The sequence below is a fragment of the Anas platyrhynchos genome, chromosome 9, assembly GCF_047663525.1.
Source record: "Anas platyrhynchos isolate ZD024472 breed Pekin duck chromosome 9, IASCAAS_PekinDuck_T2T, whole genome shotgun sequence".
In the NCBI taxonomy this organism is placed as follows: domain Eukaryota; kingdom Metazoa; phylum Chordata; class Aves; order Anseriformes; family Anatidae; genus Anas; species Anas platyrhynchos.
The window spans coordinates 10,860,628-10,875,096 of NC_092595.1; the positions used below are offsets into that span (position 1 = coordinate 10,860,628).

At 48.1% G+C, this 14,469-nt stretch overlaps 1 protein-coding gene across 29 annotated transcripts in view; it reads left to right on the forward strand.

Annotated features, from left to right (window-relative positions):
- Nucleotides 1-14,469, forward strand: part of LPP (LIM domain containing preferred translocation partner in lipoma) — a 381,390-nt gene that overhangs the window by 188,165 nt on the left and 178,756 nt on the right. For all 29 annotated transcript variants that reach the window (XM_038183924.1, XM_038183916.1, XM_072042613.1 and 26 more), the window contains one exon: nt 5,981-6,090. In XM_038183924.1, the coding sequence (XP_038039852.1) occupies nt 5,981-6,090 (110 nt within the window). The remainder of the gene's footprint in view (nt 1-5,980; nt 6,091-14,469) is intronic.

Below are 14,469 nucleotides of genomic sequence, written 5' to 3' on the forward strand. Positions count from 1 at the left end.
TGTTTCATAAGCACACGGCGTGTAGGATGGTGGGCTGATGTGCACGGGGGACTCAAAGAAGCCTTTGTTTTCACCTGCCTCCCCATACACCCATATCCTTGGGGCGCTGAGGCTGCGTGGCTGGAAAGGGTGGCACGCCCCGGTGCCTGCAGCCACAAGCTGGCTGAAAACGCAGCCTCATCACACAAGTGTTGTTTTCATGATGAGGGGCATCCAGTGCGGTGAAGCAGCTGAGATTTTGCATAATTTGGGGAACTGAGCCCTCATTTCCTATCCCTGTGCTAATTACTGCCTTTGCGGGTGTTTGAGAGGGAGTTCAATGAGTTCTAACGTGAACCAAAGAAGGGGGGGATTTTCCCCACCGGTGACCAGAGCCGGGATGAAAGATCTGTGTACACAACACCAAAAATAGCAGCTGTCTGTGCTAAATCAAGTTGCTTGATAAAAGCTGAATCATTTGAAGGAGACTTGGTCTGGTGTGCCAGCTTTGCTCCTTTTAGCAGTCACACCAAGCTGCAGCCTTTCAGCTTAGGGGTCCAGCTCCTGTCCCAGTGGCTATGTGGCTGTGCTACCTGCTGATAAACCCCAGTTACTTCTTGAAAGGTGGAAAAAGCAGCTTTTGAGCTGCCATCTCCGCTCAGACCCGAACGTCAAAGCAGCCAGATTTGGATCTCCCCGCTGGCACTCGCCCATGCAGCTCCCCTGTCCCCAGCAGAGCCTCATCTGCTGCTCCTGCGAGCTGTAGTAACTTCTCCTTGCTCTAGTAACGCTGGAAGAAGGCCAGAGCGATTCCAGCAGAGCTATTTTGGATTTGTGCTTGTAGGAGGAATTGTACCTGGAGGTTTTAAGTTAATCGCACGGTCATTTTTCCTCTGTATATTTAAACACAGAAGTTAATTAACATTTGAAAGTTTCACAGGCTGCTTCTTTTCATTATCTCAGCGAGCTGTAGTAAAAGGCTGCGTGACAGGAGGCTGATAGCCTGGCTGAAGTTGCGCAGGTGGGAGAAATGCTGGGGAAATGTTTCTATCAGATCCCAGGGGCTTGGGCAGTTGGCCGATGGGATGGAGGACGGGGTGAGGAACGCAAGCTGCCATGGTACACATTGCCTGTTGACTTGCCGTGTAGTAAACAGAATTGCCAAATGATTGTTGGCGTGTGTTTTTTATTTGAAGGGAATATTTTAAGCAGGACTGCGATTCATAGTCCTGAACTGTAGGGGACTAATGTTCCTGTTCTCCAGCTGGGAGAAACTAATTCAACATCTTGTGTTGTAAACACTCACTCATTTTAACTGATTACACCTCCAATGTTCCTCAAATCACTAAAATTACTAATTGCTATTCCTTACACATCAGAGAGTGAATCCTGAATAATTAACCCCAAATAAAATTAGATGAATTGGCCCTTTTAATTAGAATCCCTGCTGCTGTTTGTTCTGAGCTTCCTTTTCTTACTGTTAAGAGACTTTTAGAATGATTAAAACTGTTTAAGACTTAAACAGCCAGTGACCTTTTAATACAATATAAATCCATAAAAGCAATATTTCAGCTAGCAGGTGGTGAAGTAAATTTTTAGTGCAACTACCTGACAGATTCAGTATTCCTTTTTTAAATGCTAAGAATAAAATTAGCCGGTGTGTTATGTTTTTTTTTTCTCCCCTGCTTATTAATACAGTAGCTGATTAACAAAAGTAGTTCAAATGGTAGAGTGAGTAATTGGTAAGAAAATGGTCGTTTGAGCAGTGCTTTGGGTTGGCTTTATTTTGTACGTGGCAGGTGAACGCGGTGTAGGTAAGTGGGTTGTGTAGCTGGTGTGTAATGGTGTGGCTGTTCCCCTGTACCAACACGGTGCCGAGGACCACCTGGGCCATGGCTCTGACCAAAGATGCGCCAGCACAAAGCATGATTTTAATTGTGTGTTTTCCTCCTCCAGTGATGGATGTTAAATGCAGATGTTACAGGAAAAGGCAGCATGTCAATGCAAGGCGTGGTGGCACCTACGAGTCACCGTGCCATATCGAGCTGACGTTTTCTATAAAAATTCCACAGTGTGGCTTTTGCAATATGAAATTTTCCAAAGCACTTTGCAGTGCTGCAGGATTCTGCAGGGTTTTCCAGTGCCTGTTGTGGGATACAGGTCTATGGGTGTGGAGAGATATTCACAGTAAGCTTAATCAAAGGGATTTTAGCCCTGATGGATTAGGTTCAAAGTGTAAATCGTAATTGTTTCACCGTAGATCACCCCCAAATTTGGCTTTCTGCAGTGGAAGCTAAATATTTGACCAGGGAATGGAAGATGACTGCATCTGCTCAGCTGTTTGGAGCAGAAGAGAAACCACTTCGGTGGGGGTTTGCTCCATCACTGCCTGTACTCTGCTCCCTGGGTCCGGTGGAGAGCTTGGTTTTTCAGGTGATTCAAACCAATTCTGAACCAGCCTCAGAGGCAGAAATGACGAGAAAGGGTTATTTTTGTTTGGAGGAAGAAAAATGAAAAACATCTGGGCATATCGTCTTCAGATGTCAGCCAGAGATCTGGGAACGCCAGTGTGAATCCTGTTTTGTTGCTTGATAGATTTCATTAAGTTATTGTTCCAGGGAAAAATATGATGTTTTGCTTTTGTGTGTTTCCGAGGGTTTTCCCCCAAACAGTCTCTTCTTACTGAACATGTGAGATCATCTTCGTGTCTAGAAGTTTCAAAGCTGCAAATCTTGATGTCTAAACAACTGTGTCAGTCGATGGGGGAGGCAATTACTGTGCTGCAATTCATTTGCTGACTGGCAGATGCATCTCCCTGAAAACAAAGGCTTGAGGCAGATGAGTCTGATCCTGCAAAAAACTTCTGTGCACTTAGGAATTCAAAGGTTTGCCTGCGAGTGAGAAAGGTGCTTGGTGCATGAAACAGGATGTTTGTTTGTGTTTGTGTTTTTTTTTTTCTTTTTCTCAGCTTGTACTCAGCTTTTTTCCTCCTTTTTTCCCCCAGACGAAGACCTGTTCCATGCAAGTCATCTGTAAACCGTGCGCTGTTCAGGACCCAGATTTGACGGTGTTTGCGTGTTTCCCTCTGTGCCTGAGGGATTCATAGAGCAATGCCAATAACAATACAGGAACAGCTCTGCCTTCTGCCTCTGGGAGGATTTGCTCCCATGAGCTCGCTGGGAGGAGGATGGGGTCCTACGGCCATGTGTGGGAAAGAGGAAAGTGCAGTGGCAGGATAAATAACTAAAGCTGTGAAGGAGGAAAGTCCATCTGTTCACAGAGGACCAGGAAAAGGCCAAACATCTGCAAGGTCCCCCCAGTTCATCACACATCTGCTTTCTGCTTCCCAGTCCAAACCCTTCCCGGTCGCCAGCAGCTTATCAGCCGCGGAGGAGAGAGGCAGCAGAGCTGGGCTGGGGCGCGGTACAGCTGCCTCCTGCTCCAGAGAGAAGTGTTTTCTTCCATACTCTTGAAAAGAGCTCTTCTCATTGTTTCTGTCCTTTCGCTCCTTTTCTGAAACCTCTTGCCAATGTTTTTTCCTTTGGGGAGCAATGGCTCTTCCAAAGTGGCAAAATGGTATTTGTTTTGAAGTTGTGACAGCGATTGTTATTCTCCCCCTCAGCCTTCTGATTGTGCACAAACCCCGGCCCTTCCTATCTCATCCCCTTCACCCCGTTCTCTCCATGGGTTTGGCTTAGGTGGATTGAAGGGTTGTAATAAAAGCAGCACGGCTTGGCAGGGAGGTGAGGCTTCGGAGCTGGGGCTAACTGGAGCGACAGCATCTCAAGGGTATCCTGGGGAAGCGTGCGTCCGCTGGAGATGAATTTGTTTGCAAAACCACATTGGTTGGTTGAAGGTTCGTTTTCAAAGCAAAGGACAGAAGTTTACATAGCACTCAGACATCCCAGCACTTTTAGAATGAAACACTTAAGATGTTCGTTTCAAAATATTTCTTCCTTTGTTTCTACTCCGTATTGAATTTCATATGATGTGAAATAAAAGGTTGGATTAATTATAGAGCAAAGAGGAGATACTGCAGATGTTATTGTGCGTGTATTTTTTTTAAATCAGTCTTGAACTCTGCCATACAACGAGCCAGTAGGTTTCATAGGATTTTGTCTATTGGAGCAGCATGTTTGTTTTAAATTAGTTTTCAGTGTGTTGTTTTCAAGCTGTCTTGGAGCATCTGTATTTGGGACAGTTCTTTCTTAGGGATTCAGAAGTGGGGTTTTTTGTTGGTTGGTTGGTTGGTTGTTTTTTTGAATTCTAGCCATGCTCACTTTGGGGAAATGGGGAAGAAATTGCTTTCCTGGGAAATAAGATCCTTAAAAGTTCCAGGGGGACTTTGTGCCTTTTGGATAGCTCGTGGCTTTAGCAGATTTGCAGTAGAACAGGAAATCTTTCTGGGGCTGCAGACCCAGCTTGCCCTGTGGCAGCTCAGCCCTGGGCTTTCATCCTCGGCATGGGGAGCCCCAGGGACTGCAGGTCACTGGGCTTTGGTTCAGCACCTCTGTGAGCGGTTTGGTCACTGGGGATGGTGCTGGGGGACCCGTAGCTGGGAGCTGGAGCGATGCTGGGTCAAGGAGACAGCTTGTGTTTCCACACAGAAAGGGTTAAAACCCTCCAAAAGCCACAGCTCTGAGCTATGTGAAATACAACACTTTATTCACTTATCTTAAACTTCCATCACAGATGCACAGAGGAGAACCAACAGTAAACAGCTCTGCTTGCAGCATAAAGCTTTATGAGAGGAAATAAAAATATACCAAAGTGGTCCAAATTACAGGTAGCTGCCTCCCCAGGAGCCAAATCCAGTGCTAATGGCAAGCTCCTTTTTTTTTTTTTTTTTTTTCCCATCGTTAGGAGATGCTTTCAGTGCCTGGTGTCCTGCTGCCTGCGCTGCTCTGCCCATGTTTTCTCCTTCCTGCTCCCACCTCCTCAGATGTTCTTTAGGAGAGGTCTCCCAGCTCTGTGCAAAGCTGGATGGCTTTGCAGCCAGTGTACTGCCTTGTACTTGTATTTACATCGACGTTGTCAGAACTTTAAGGCAAAGCGAATTTAAAGTGGAGATATTTTACACATCAGCCCCACATACAAAGCCTCCTCGGAGTTGAAGGAGGTGGATGCTTCTGGGCTTGCAACTGGCCCAGTCTCACTGAGGAGAGCCTCTGATTTTCCCAGCAGCTCCTTATGTGAAGCCATGAGGTCCCTATAAGAAAGGGAAATGCAAAGAGCGTGGCGGGCTGGTCTAGAGAACATCATTTTTGAGCTGGTAAAACAAAAAGGCACTTTGGGCTCCATGAGCAGTCAGAGACGGGAGGATGTTGGCTCTCCTGGGTCCAGCTGCTGTGAGCCTGAGGAAGCTTGTAGGAGGTTGGAACTGGGCTTGGTGCTGACCAGGAGGTTAAACAGCCTCAACTCGAGCCCCAAAGATTTTGGGCTCCAGCCCCAGCCCTCCGAGTGTCCCCTCCAGCAGGCAGGCAGTCCTGACGTGTAGTCAGCAGCTGATGCGGTCTTTAGAGTGACCAAAACCAGCTGGCGTCATTTGGCACAGGAAGGGAGTGAACTGCTTGGAATCTGTTGCCAGGCTGGATGTGGGGCATTCGGTAGTGCAAGTTTTGCAGCCTCCTGCAGCACATTTAAAGGAGAGGTGAGTTTTGGTCTGGGTGCTGCTGCCTCCAGGCTGCTGCGGGTTCCGAGGACCTCTAAGCAATCTGAAAGTGCTCCTGAGCTGTCACGGCCATCCCCTGGATCAGCAAGGGATGCAGTTGAGTATTTAATGGTTAAATGATGTGTTGACTGCCATAAAAGCAGTGGCAGAGCTGTGAGTATCACACAAGTCATCCCAGGAGCCAGCCGGTCTCCAGATACTCAGTCCATCCCCCCGTCTTGGTCTACCTCCCTGCTTTCCCTCTGGGCAGCAGAGAGACGTTCTGAAATGATTCAGGAAAATGCTGGTGCTCTGCATTGAGTCTAAGTTCTCTTGATTTTTTTCTCCTAGGAGACTTCCTTCCTCCACCCCCACCTCCTGTGGATGACCTCGGGAACATCACATCACAAGGTGCCTTTCCCCCCCCACCCCCTATGGATGATGTTACTTTCAACGTGCAGGTAAGAAGGCAACAATTTTATTGTGAGTGCAGAACTGCTCCAAAGGGGCTGTGGAAATAAGTGAATGGTAATAAAACAAGGTGGCAGAGTGCTGGGGTTTGAGATCACGTGTCAGGAACAACCAAGTCAGCATTAGCAAGCTCTGTTTCCCAAGCAGGGAATATTTCCATTCAAAACTTGCTGGGCTATTAAAGGATTTTTCCCATCCGGCTTGAATTAGAAAACTAATTGCGTTACGTCCTTGTGATAGTGGATGGGAGTGAAACCTTCCCAGAATGAATTGTTTTCTGGAAGGGCCACCTCCTTCCACTGACTGTGGAGAGACCTTAGGGCAGTAATCTGATCCTAAAAGTGCTTTGTTTAGTTGCCTAAAATTAAATGCAGCAAATAAACCCTGGCCCGGGCTCCGGTGATGTCACTGGGACCCTTTCCACCTCATTTTTGCTAGGTTGGATCCTCCAGATTTGCCATCTGGGTGGAAGCACAACTTCTAAGCTGCACGAGGCAGTGGCATGTCCTGTGTGATGGGGAGGTATGGCCACCTTCGTGCAGACCTCCCCGTCTCGCCTGGAGTGCCGGGTACTGCTGTGCTAGGTCAGGCAGGAGCAGAAGGCGCTGAGCTTGCCCAGAGTACCTCCGTGCCAGTGCTTAGCAAGCTTCTAAGCACCGGGGCTGAAAGAGCCTTCTGGGAGCAGTGGTGAGGGCAAAGCCAGCGTGATCTGGGTTTGAGACTGGCCAGATTTTTGTAACCAGGTGTCTGTGGCGTGGGGCTGCCCCTGATGGCCCAGGAAGGTGGTGGCAGTGCTCTGTCCCTCGCTGGAGCTGAGCCTGGCAGCAGCCAAGTGGGCAGGCATTAAACAGGATTCAAGAGGTCTGACTTTGTTCCTCACCCTGCCACGAACTCCGGAATCAATTCATCCACTTTGTGCCATTATAAAAAGAAAATGCTTCTCTCCCTCATGGGCTTCTTGTGAACTCTTGCCTGTAGTAAGACGTTCGGAGGCTATCACAAAGTCTAAGCGTGTTCCCGTGGTGGTTTCAGCATCCTTGGAGAGGGAAAGGGTTAATGACAATTATGTTTCCCACTGCCAGGAAAGGCTGCAGCCATCGGAGACATTAGCCAAGTGAGGAGCATGGCTTTTCCCAGCCTTGGGGGAGTGAAGTAATTCCCCAGCAAGTGTTGTTCTGCCTCTTATCTCTCCAAGAAGCGTGGTCCCCCTGGGAGCCGGGGTGCTGGGAAGCAGCAGCGCAGCAGGCGCCTGCCGCGGGGCAAAGCTCAGCTCCCTGTGCAATGGGAAGAGGCTGTGGTGGTGCCTCTGTGCTTCTCCAGATCCAGCCATGGCCTGGGAAGGGCTTTTGCAAGGAGGAAACCTCGCCACATGTTTTGGAAGGGGTTTGTGTCTTGTGATCCTCGCGCCTCAATCCTCTGACTGTCCGAAGATGTGCCACAGCACCACGGGGCTCTCACTGAAACTCGCCTGTTGGTACAACCACCAGATGGACTGGCTCTTCCCCGCTGAGCTCATGAAATTGTTATTTGTCACACCCTTTCCCTCTGCCTTTGGAAAGCCGGGGCTGGGGCAGCGTTAACAGCCTCGGTTTTGGCAGGGATCTGGTTAGATCAGGATTCCTCCAATGGCAGCCTGTCGGGAGGAAGGCAAGCCTTGGGGCTGCATCCCCGCAGTCCTGTGTGTCACCACTGCCAGGTGTACCCAGCAGACACAGACCCCTGCATTTCGTCTGCTCTCAGCTCCTTTTCCCCTTTCCTTTCCCTTCCATCCTCAGTGAAATATATTGGGAACAGGCCTAAGCCAGTGCAGAAATAGGATCCAGCAAGATCTTGTGTGGCAAGATGAGCAGGAGTAGCAGTCCTGGTCGTGCAGGAGTAGCAAAATCCACGCTGATGTGAGAAGTAAGGCCTGGGAGATGAGGGAAAAGGGCAAGTGGCAATGGAGGAAACTATCTGGGTATTGAATGTGACTGCGGGCAGAGGTTCCCTTGCTGAAGGGGCAGATGGGGTGGTGGCTGTGCTCGCTCTGCTGCAAATCCTGACGGTGTTTGCACAGCCCCAGGACATCACAGCACAAAGGCAACACTCCTTGGGGTGTGTGCTGGCCTGCGCTCCAACCTAAACCTGGCTCTGCTCTCTGACCCCAAGCACTTCATTTCTGCGCCCCCTCCATTAAATGCATACCCAGGAGCAGATGATCCTGTTGCTGAGTGTGGGGCAGGTTCAAGGTTCTGCTCCTGGGGCTCGCTGCAAGCCCTCCACGTCTGCTCCACTGCTGGAAACTGATCTCCAGCAGCGCAGCCTCTTTACAGCAGAAATTCTCTCCGTATGGCAGAGGGTTTCGTGCCGCTGACAGCTCGTGAAAAATGTGCACTGTGGCTCCAGGTAAAGTTTTTTATACTAGGTGTTAAGTTGATGAGGGCAGCGGCAGATAGATATATGTTTAGTTTATTATCATTTCATGCATTACCGCTCGCAGACAGCTGCAAGCTGCACAGATTATTACAGTTTAAGTTGGAGTTTATGGAGTAGCAGTTAAAATAATAATGCCCGGTTTTCATAGGCCTATTTATCTCTGGATCTCTGTTTGGACAGTGGAGCTGACCACTTAGGATCAGATCCAGAAAGGTACTTTAGTATCTAACTTCCTTCTAGATGCCTACACTGGCTGAAATCAAAGGAGGAGTGGGCCATGAAACAACTTTGCAGTAGATCTGGCATTTTCTTGTAATTTCTGTTTCCTCATCTAGCTCACGTTCAGATTCACAGCAGGGCAGGAGAAAAGGGGAAGGAAATTTTGACTCTTTTCTTATTAACTGTAATGCTTTGAAAAAAAAAAACAAAAAAACAAAAAGAAAATAATAAAAGAAAAGGAATTGTTTATTTTAAAAAAGCAGCGTCTTGGAGCTGGGGGCCAGTTGTGTTGGGAAGTTCCCCTTCAGCTGAAGTCAGGCAGTGGAGGCAAGGGCTTGTTCCCAGAATGGTGGTGAGGGCGCGGCGATGGCGTGTTTGACAAATAAGGACATAAGCAAAGAGCTTTTTGCCACGTTGGCTTGTGCTCAGTTTAAAAGAAAAAAAAAAAGGAGAAAAAAAAAATCCTGGACGGGAAGAAAAATGAAATCACTGTTTGTCAAAGGGAAATAGATAGATCTGGGAGAGAGGGAGATTTTTTTTGTTGTTGTTCTTTTTGCCTTCTAGTCTCAAAAAGGGCATTCTGAAGGAAAGCAAACGTGAGCAAGCCTTACAGGAAACCTCTCCAAGTGCCCGGTGTTGCTCCCAGCAGGATCCTTGCCGATGGCACCGGCCGCTGAGAGCTGGAGGGTGTGATGAGAACAGCTGGCCCCTTACCCTGCGTCCGATCCTGGGGGAGGCCGAACCATTAAGGGGGCATCCTGCAGATTCCCCAGGGGAATTGGGGTGGCGGAGGGCTGGGGCTGTCCGGCAGAGGCTCACACAGAGCCTTGCAGCTTTCCAGTGCCTGCTGGAGCTGTCGGGGCAGGAGCTGGGCGCCTGCGAGCAGCTGTGACCCCGAGCTGCAGACCCGCCAAGGGCCACCCCAGTAAAACACGCGTCTCCAAATCGCTGCTAATTGCCCACAGGTGCTGTGTCTGCGGCCCGGGTCTGATTTTAATTTGGGACCCGAGCTGCTACCGTAGCACGGACGGTGCTGAGCCGGGAGATCACCTCTTTCCCAACAGCCCCCGGCCGTTATCAGCATGTTTTATTGACAGGCCGCAGAGCACTTCACAAAAGAAATACCGGTCTCTCTCTGATAAGGAAGCTGAAGCAGGGAAAGTGATTTGCCTGGGTCACCGGGCTGGCCAGCAGCAGGCTAAAAATAGTGCCCACATCTCCTGCATCCCAGAGCAATTGTTGGCCGCATCGCGCCGCCTCGGTACTGAGAAAACGGCGACTTAATGAATAAACACCATCCGCTGCTGGGAGCAGATAGAACTTGGGATATGGCAAAGGGGATGTGCCGAAGAGCTTGAGGATGGGGTTTAGGGTGAAGAAGCCATCAGACGTGCTGCCTGCGTGGGGTGCAGGGTAAAGCAGAAGCTAAGGCGCCAGCTCTCGGCACATTCAGGTCGCAGGGCAGCCTGGCACCTGCCCTTGTATGTGCTGTAGGGTTACACAGAAATTCCTTTCACCAGAGGAGTCTGGGGAGGAGAAATAACAGAACATGGTCTGAAGGCATACAGGCCTTCCTCTGCCAGGCTGTTCAGAGGAGAGCCCTTCTCCAGGAGCCAGCCTTGGGAGCTGGTGGCAACGTGTGCCGGGTGCGAGCAGCCAGCCCCGTCCTTGTGGCTCAGCACTTCACCACCTGCCGGCCCCTGGGCGAGTGCTGCTGCTGCTTCTGCCTCTTCCTGGGCTCCAACTCATCCATCACAGAGGAATTTGTTCATTTGTTGGTTTTGGGTGCATTTGTTGAGGAACCACTGGGGAAGGAAGGGCACGGGTTTTGCTAACAGGGGGTGCTGCCTTAAATAGCGCATCTCCGCAGCTGGGCTCTGCCGGAGTGCTGGCCTGGCTCAAAATCGCCTTCCTTTGAATGGCTGGAGAAGCCGAAAAGGCCAAAGAGAGCAGAAAGTGTGTTCAGCCTCCCTCTAGTGCTAGATTTTGTTAATCATCGGGATTATTGGCCCGGGTTTAGGTGCTCGCTGGAGAGGAGCATCCGTAGCGCCGCACAGCTCTAGCTGACTGCCTCCCCGGGCTCAGGCAAGGAGCGGTCGCTCCTGGTGGCTCTGTAAATAAAACCATGGTCTGTGTGTACAGCTTTCAGTTTGAGAGCCCACTTTTTCAGATTTCTGGGACTCTTAATGTGATTTATTAAAATCCGGGTGATAAGTAACAGCCTTTTATCTAAATTGAAGCCGTGTCCAACAGTATAAATAAATTACCTGGTAATGTTAACCCTCTTACTCAAACCTTGGCTTTGCAGGAATGCTTTTGATCTGTCTCCCTCCTTCTGCCGTCCTTGTGTGTTTGAGAAACAGGAACGGGCTGTGTTCTGAATTAGATTTGAACAAATAACATGTATGCTCTCTGCATGTGTAAATGCTCACCGGCTCCTACAGGTCGATGTGTGCTAGTTCTGTTACAGAGGTCTCTGGGCACTGAGGTAAGAAGAATCAGTAATTCTAAGCCTTTATGTTGGTGAATATTTGGATGTATGGTATATTAAATTGCATAGGTTTTTCTCATATACCTACACGTATATACATATGCACGCAGATACACTATATATATATATTTATATATATATATATATATATATATATATGAGAAATGCATAATGAGCAGGAATATAGAGCTGGCCTCCATATTCTTGGGGAACAAGCAAGCACATTTTATCCCTGCTGCTTTTTTATCCTTTCTGTGGGTAGCATGACCAGTAAATCCAGGATCACAAGAGAAAAGGAACACTGAGCATGTCTTTCAGTCAGCTCTTGATGTAACCCATCTTATACGCATGTTTGTTTTACAATGCCAAACCACAGTCTATTTTAAATCTTTAATGAACCTCTGTTCCCATCTATGTAACTTTCCAATCCTTACTCTCTTCAGAATAGACAAAGATGCTTATTATAAACCACAAATTTTACTGAAAGGGTGAACTGGAAAAGTTTTAATTGTACGGCGTAAGCCTGCCATTCATCTCTGTGCCTGGCTATTAATATCTTGGCAATGCTATAATGCAATACAGCCTTTAATAACTAAACCTCTCGGCAAGGACTACAAAGGAAGCAAGGATCCAAACAGTTAACTGTTCTCATTATTTTCATCATGGTTATTACTGTGTTATTTAATGTATTTGTTATGTTATTGTTTAATATAGTAACAGAGCAGGCAGGATGTGCCAGGACCTGTGCTGGTGCACACTCGTGCGTTCCCTGGGAGGAGGAGGGTTGCGACGGGGCTGTGAAACACTTTCAGAGAAGGAACAGAAGCAGGTTTTGGTAATCTGCCATGCGACGGGTAATGAGGTGAGGGAGCAGAAGAAAGCAGCAGCTAATACAGATCACATGTAAATAAGGGCATGGGCCCTTCTAAAGGGTTGTAATAGGAAACAGAAAGGTCAGAGAGACTGTGATTGGCATGTTCAGAGATCGCCAAGCTAAAACCATCCCAGGTTAAGACTCAAGGTGGTGTTAACACACGTGGTCCAAGCAGCGTGGCTGTGGGTCCCCTGGGGCTGTGCCCGAGGCTACAAGCCCTGGTGGGCTTGTCCCATCTCGTGAGGGTACATCTCTTTGTGGGACACTGTCACCCTGCTGGCAACAGTCAGGTCCAGTGCACCTGCAGAGAGGTTAATCCGTGACCTGGGTTATCCTCCCATGGGTAATAGGGACCTGAATGGGGTAAGAAATAAGGGAGGAAGGGAGAGCATGCATAAAAAGGAGACAATTTGGTCCTGTCAGACTGAGCTAGTACCAGGCTGTGACAGACAAAGGGAAGCGAAAACATCATTGTATCCAAGGTAGAGTTATTTAAACATGGGGAAAATAGATAATGAAGACGTGGGAATTCTCCCATTATAGCCAATGAGCTAAGTGATGCAAGAGAGCGAGATAACATGATCGGTATTGACGACATTTCCATTCTTCTCATTTCTGAGTGCTATTCACATTTTCTGTTGGATTAGCAGGTCCTAGGAAAGATCTTTTGCAGGATTGGTTGCTCTCATGTCAAATCCTGGGTAGGCTGTGTTGCATTAGGGAACTGTAATGCAGCGGCGAGACTAAGACAAACAAACTGTCAGTAGCAAGAAGGAATTCTAAAAATTGCAGCAGAGACAAATTATTTTGCCTTTTCTGTGAAGCTGGCTGGGGTTGGAAGATGTGGTTTAGAAAGACAAAGTCTTTCCATGAAGCTTGGTCATGGTGGTAGGCTGGGACGTGACACAGCAGGCAGAAGTCAGATTTCCACCTTGGTTTTGATGCTTTTAGTACAATATTTTGGGGTAGTGAAGTAAGCTCTGGTCAAACAAGTTGAAAGGAAATGCACATATACTCCTTGTCTGTCTAAATTCAGTTTTGCATCCCTGGAGTAGTTCAAAGTGTAGGGCAAACTTCTTCCTATTTTAGGTGTAAATTTTGCCCGACAGTAGCGAGATGTGGATATGGAGATGATGCGAGTGTGTCTAGTCACCGAGAAGGGAAGTGGCTCAAATGCAAGCTCCTGTCCATTTTTCAGTTTCTATCCCTGGTGAAAAACAAGGCTTCGGTTGCCATGCCAGGTGATTTTGTTGTCTCTGTGAGGAGTGTGTGGCACAGTGACTGAGCAAGCTGGGAGGTGGTAGAAATAACAATGAGAAATGTTGCAGCCAGAGCTGGAGGAATTTGTTCCAGAACAGAAAGGCAGGAATGATTTTACGTGTTTGCTGCCATTAAATTCTGTCTTTGAGGACCATTCCCCACAATTGTATTCTTCCATTACGATTTGCTGATGAAAATGCAGGATGTTGGTTAGCTCTAATGCACAGGTAAGAAAGAGCATCTGGAAAATATCACAGAATGCTTTTAGGGCTTTGTTTTCAGTTGTGTGAGAAGTAAAAGTAGAAATGTTTGGGAAGGCTGCAGCAGCTCCAAGTGTTGCTCAAACAAGCAAGCGAGGACTCTGTCAGAGGTGCTGCACAGGCTTCTCTCGTTCAGCAGCCCCGACCTACAGCTCCTTCCCTCTCCATCTCATCAGTTACGCGTCTCTGTTTTGCCATGGAAACAGCCTCATGTCTTGTTGCATCTCAGGTCTAGCTTTCGGCTTCAGCTCAGTTACTCCCCTCGCTCCTGACTTGCTCTCCCCATACCGGGCTCTGCAAATTCACCGTGCTCAGCCCTGCAACACAGCTCTGTGTTTTCCCAAAAGATGTCACTGCTGGGGCCTGTGCAGGTGTTGGGGTGTCAGCACTCCCCATGGCTGATGGAAGGGCTGCTCTATGGGAGCAGCACGCAGCAGGTGCTAAAACTGGGTAGCCCTCATAAGGAAATCCAGACAGAGGATGTTTTCTGCACCGAGGTAAATGCCATTTGGCTTCTGTATTGGCTCCAAGCAGAAACAGAGTTAAGAGATATTTTCCTGTGGCCTAATGTGTACTGTAGAAATCATGATTTCTGATGCGTTATCTGTTTTCAGGCATGAATTCGTAATTAAAATAAAACAACTTTAATTCATTTATCTGCATGTGGGCAGTACCAGAATAAACCTCAGAGTTCACCTGGGAAGGAGCTGCATACTGAGAGTTCTCTTTGCAAGGTTTTATGGTGGTCTCTGCAAGTTGTTCATTGTTCCAATTTTGTGTAATTCCAGTACTTTTTCTTCTCCCGAAGTTCTTTGGAAAAGTCTAGAAGGTAAGGTGTCTGAACAGGACT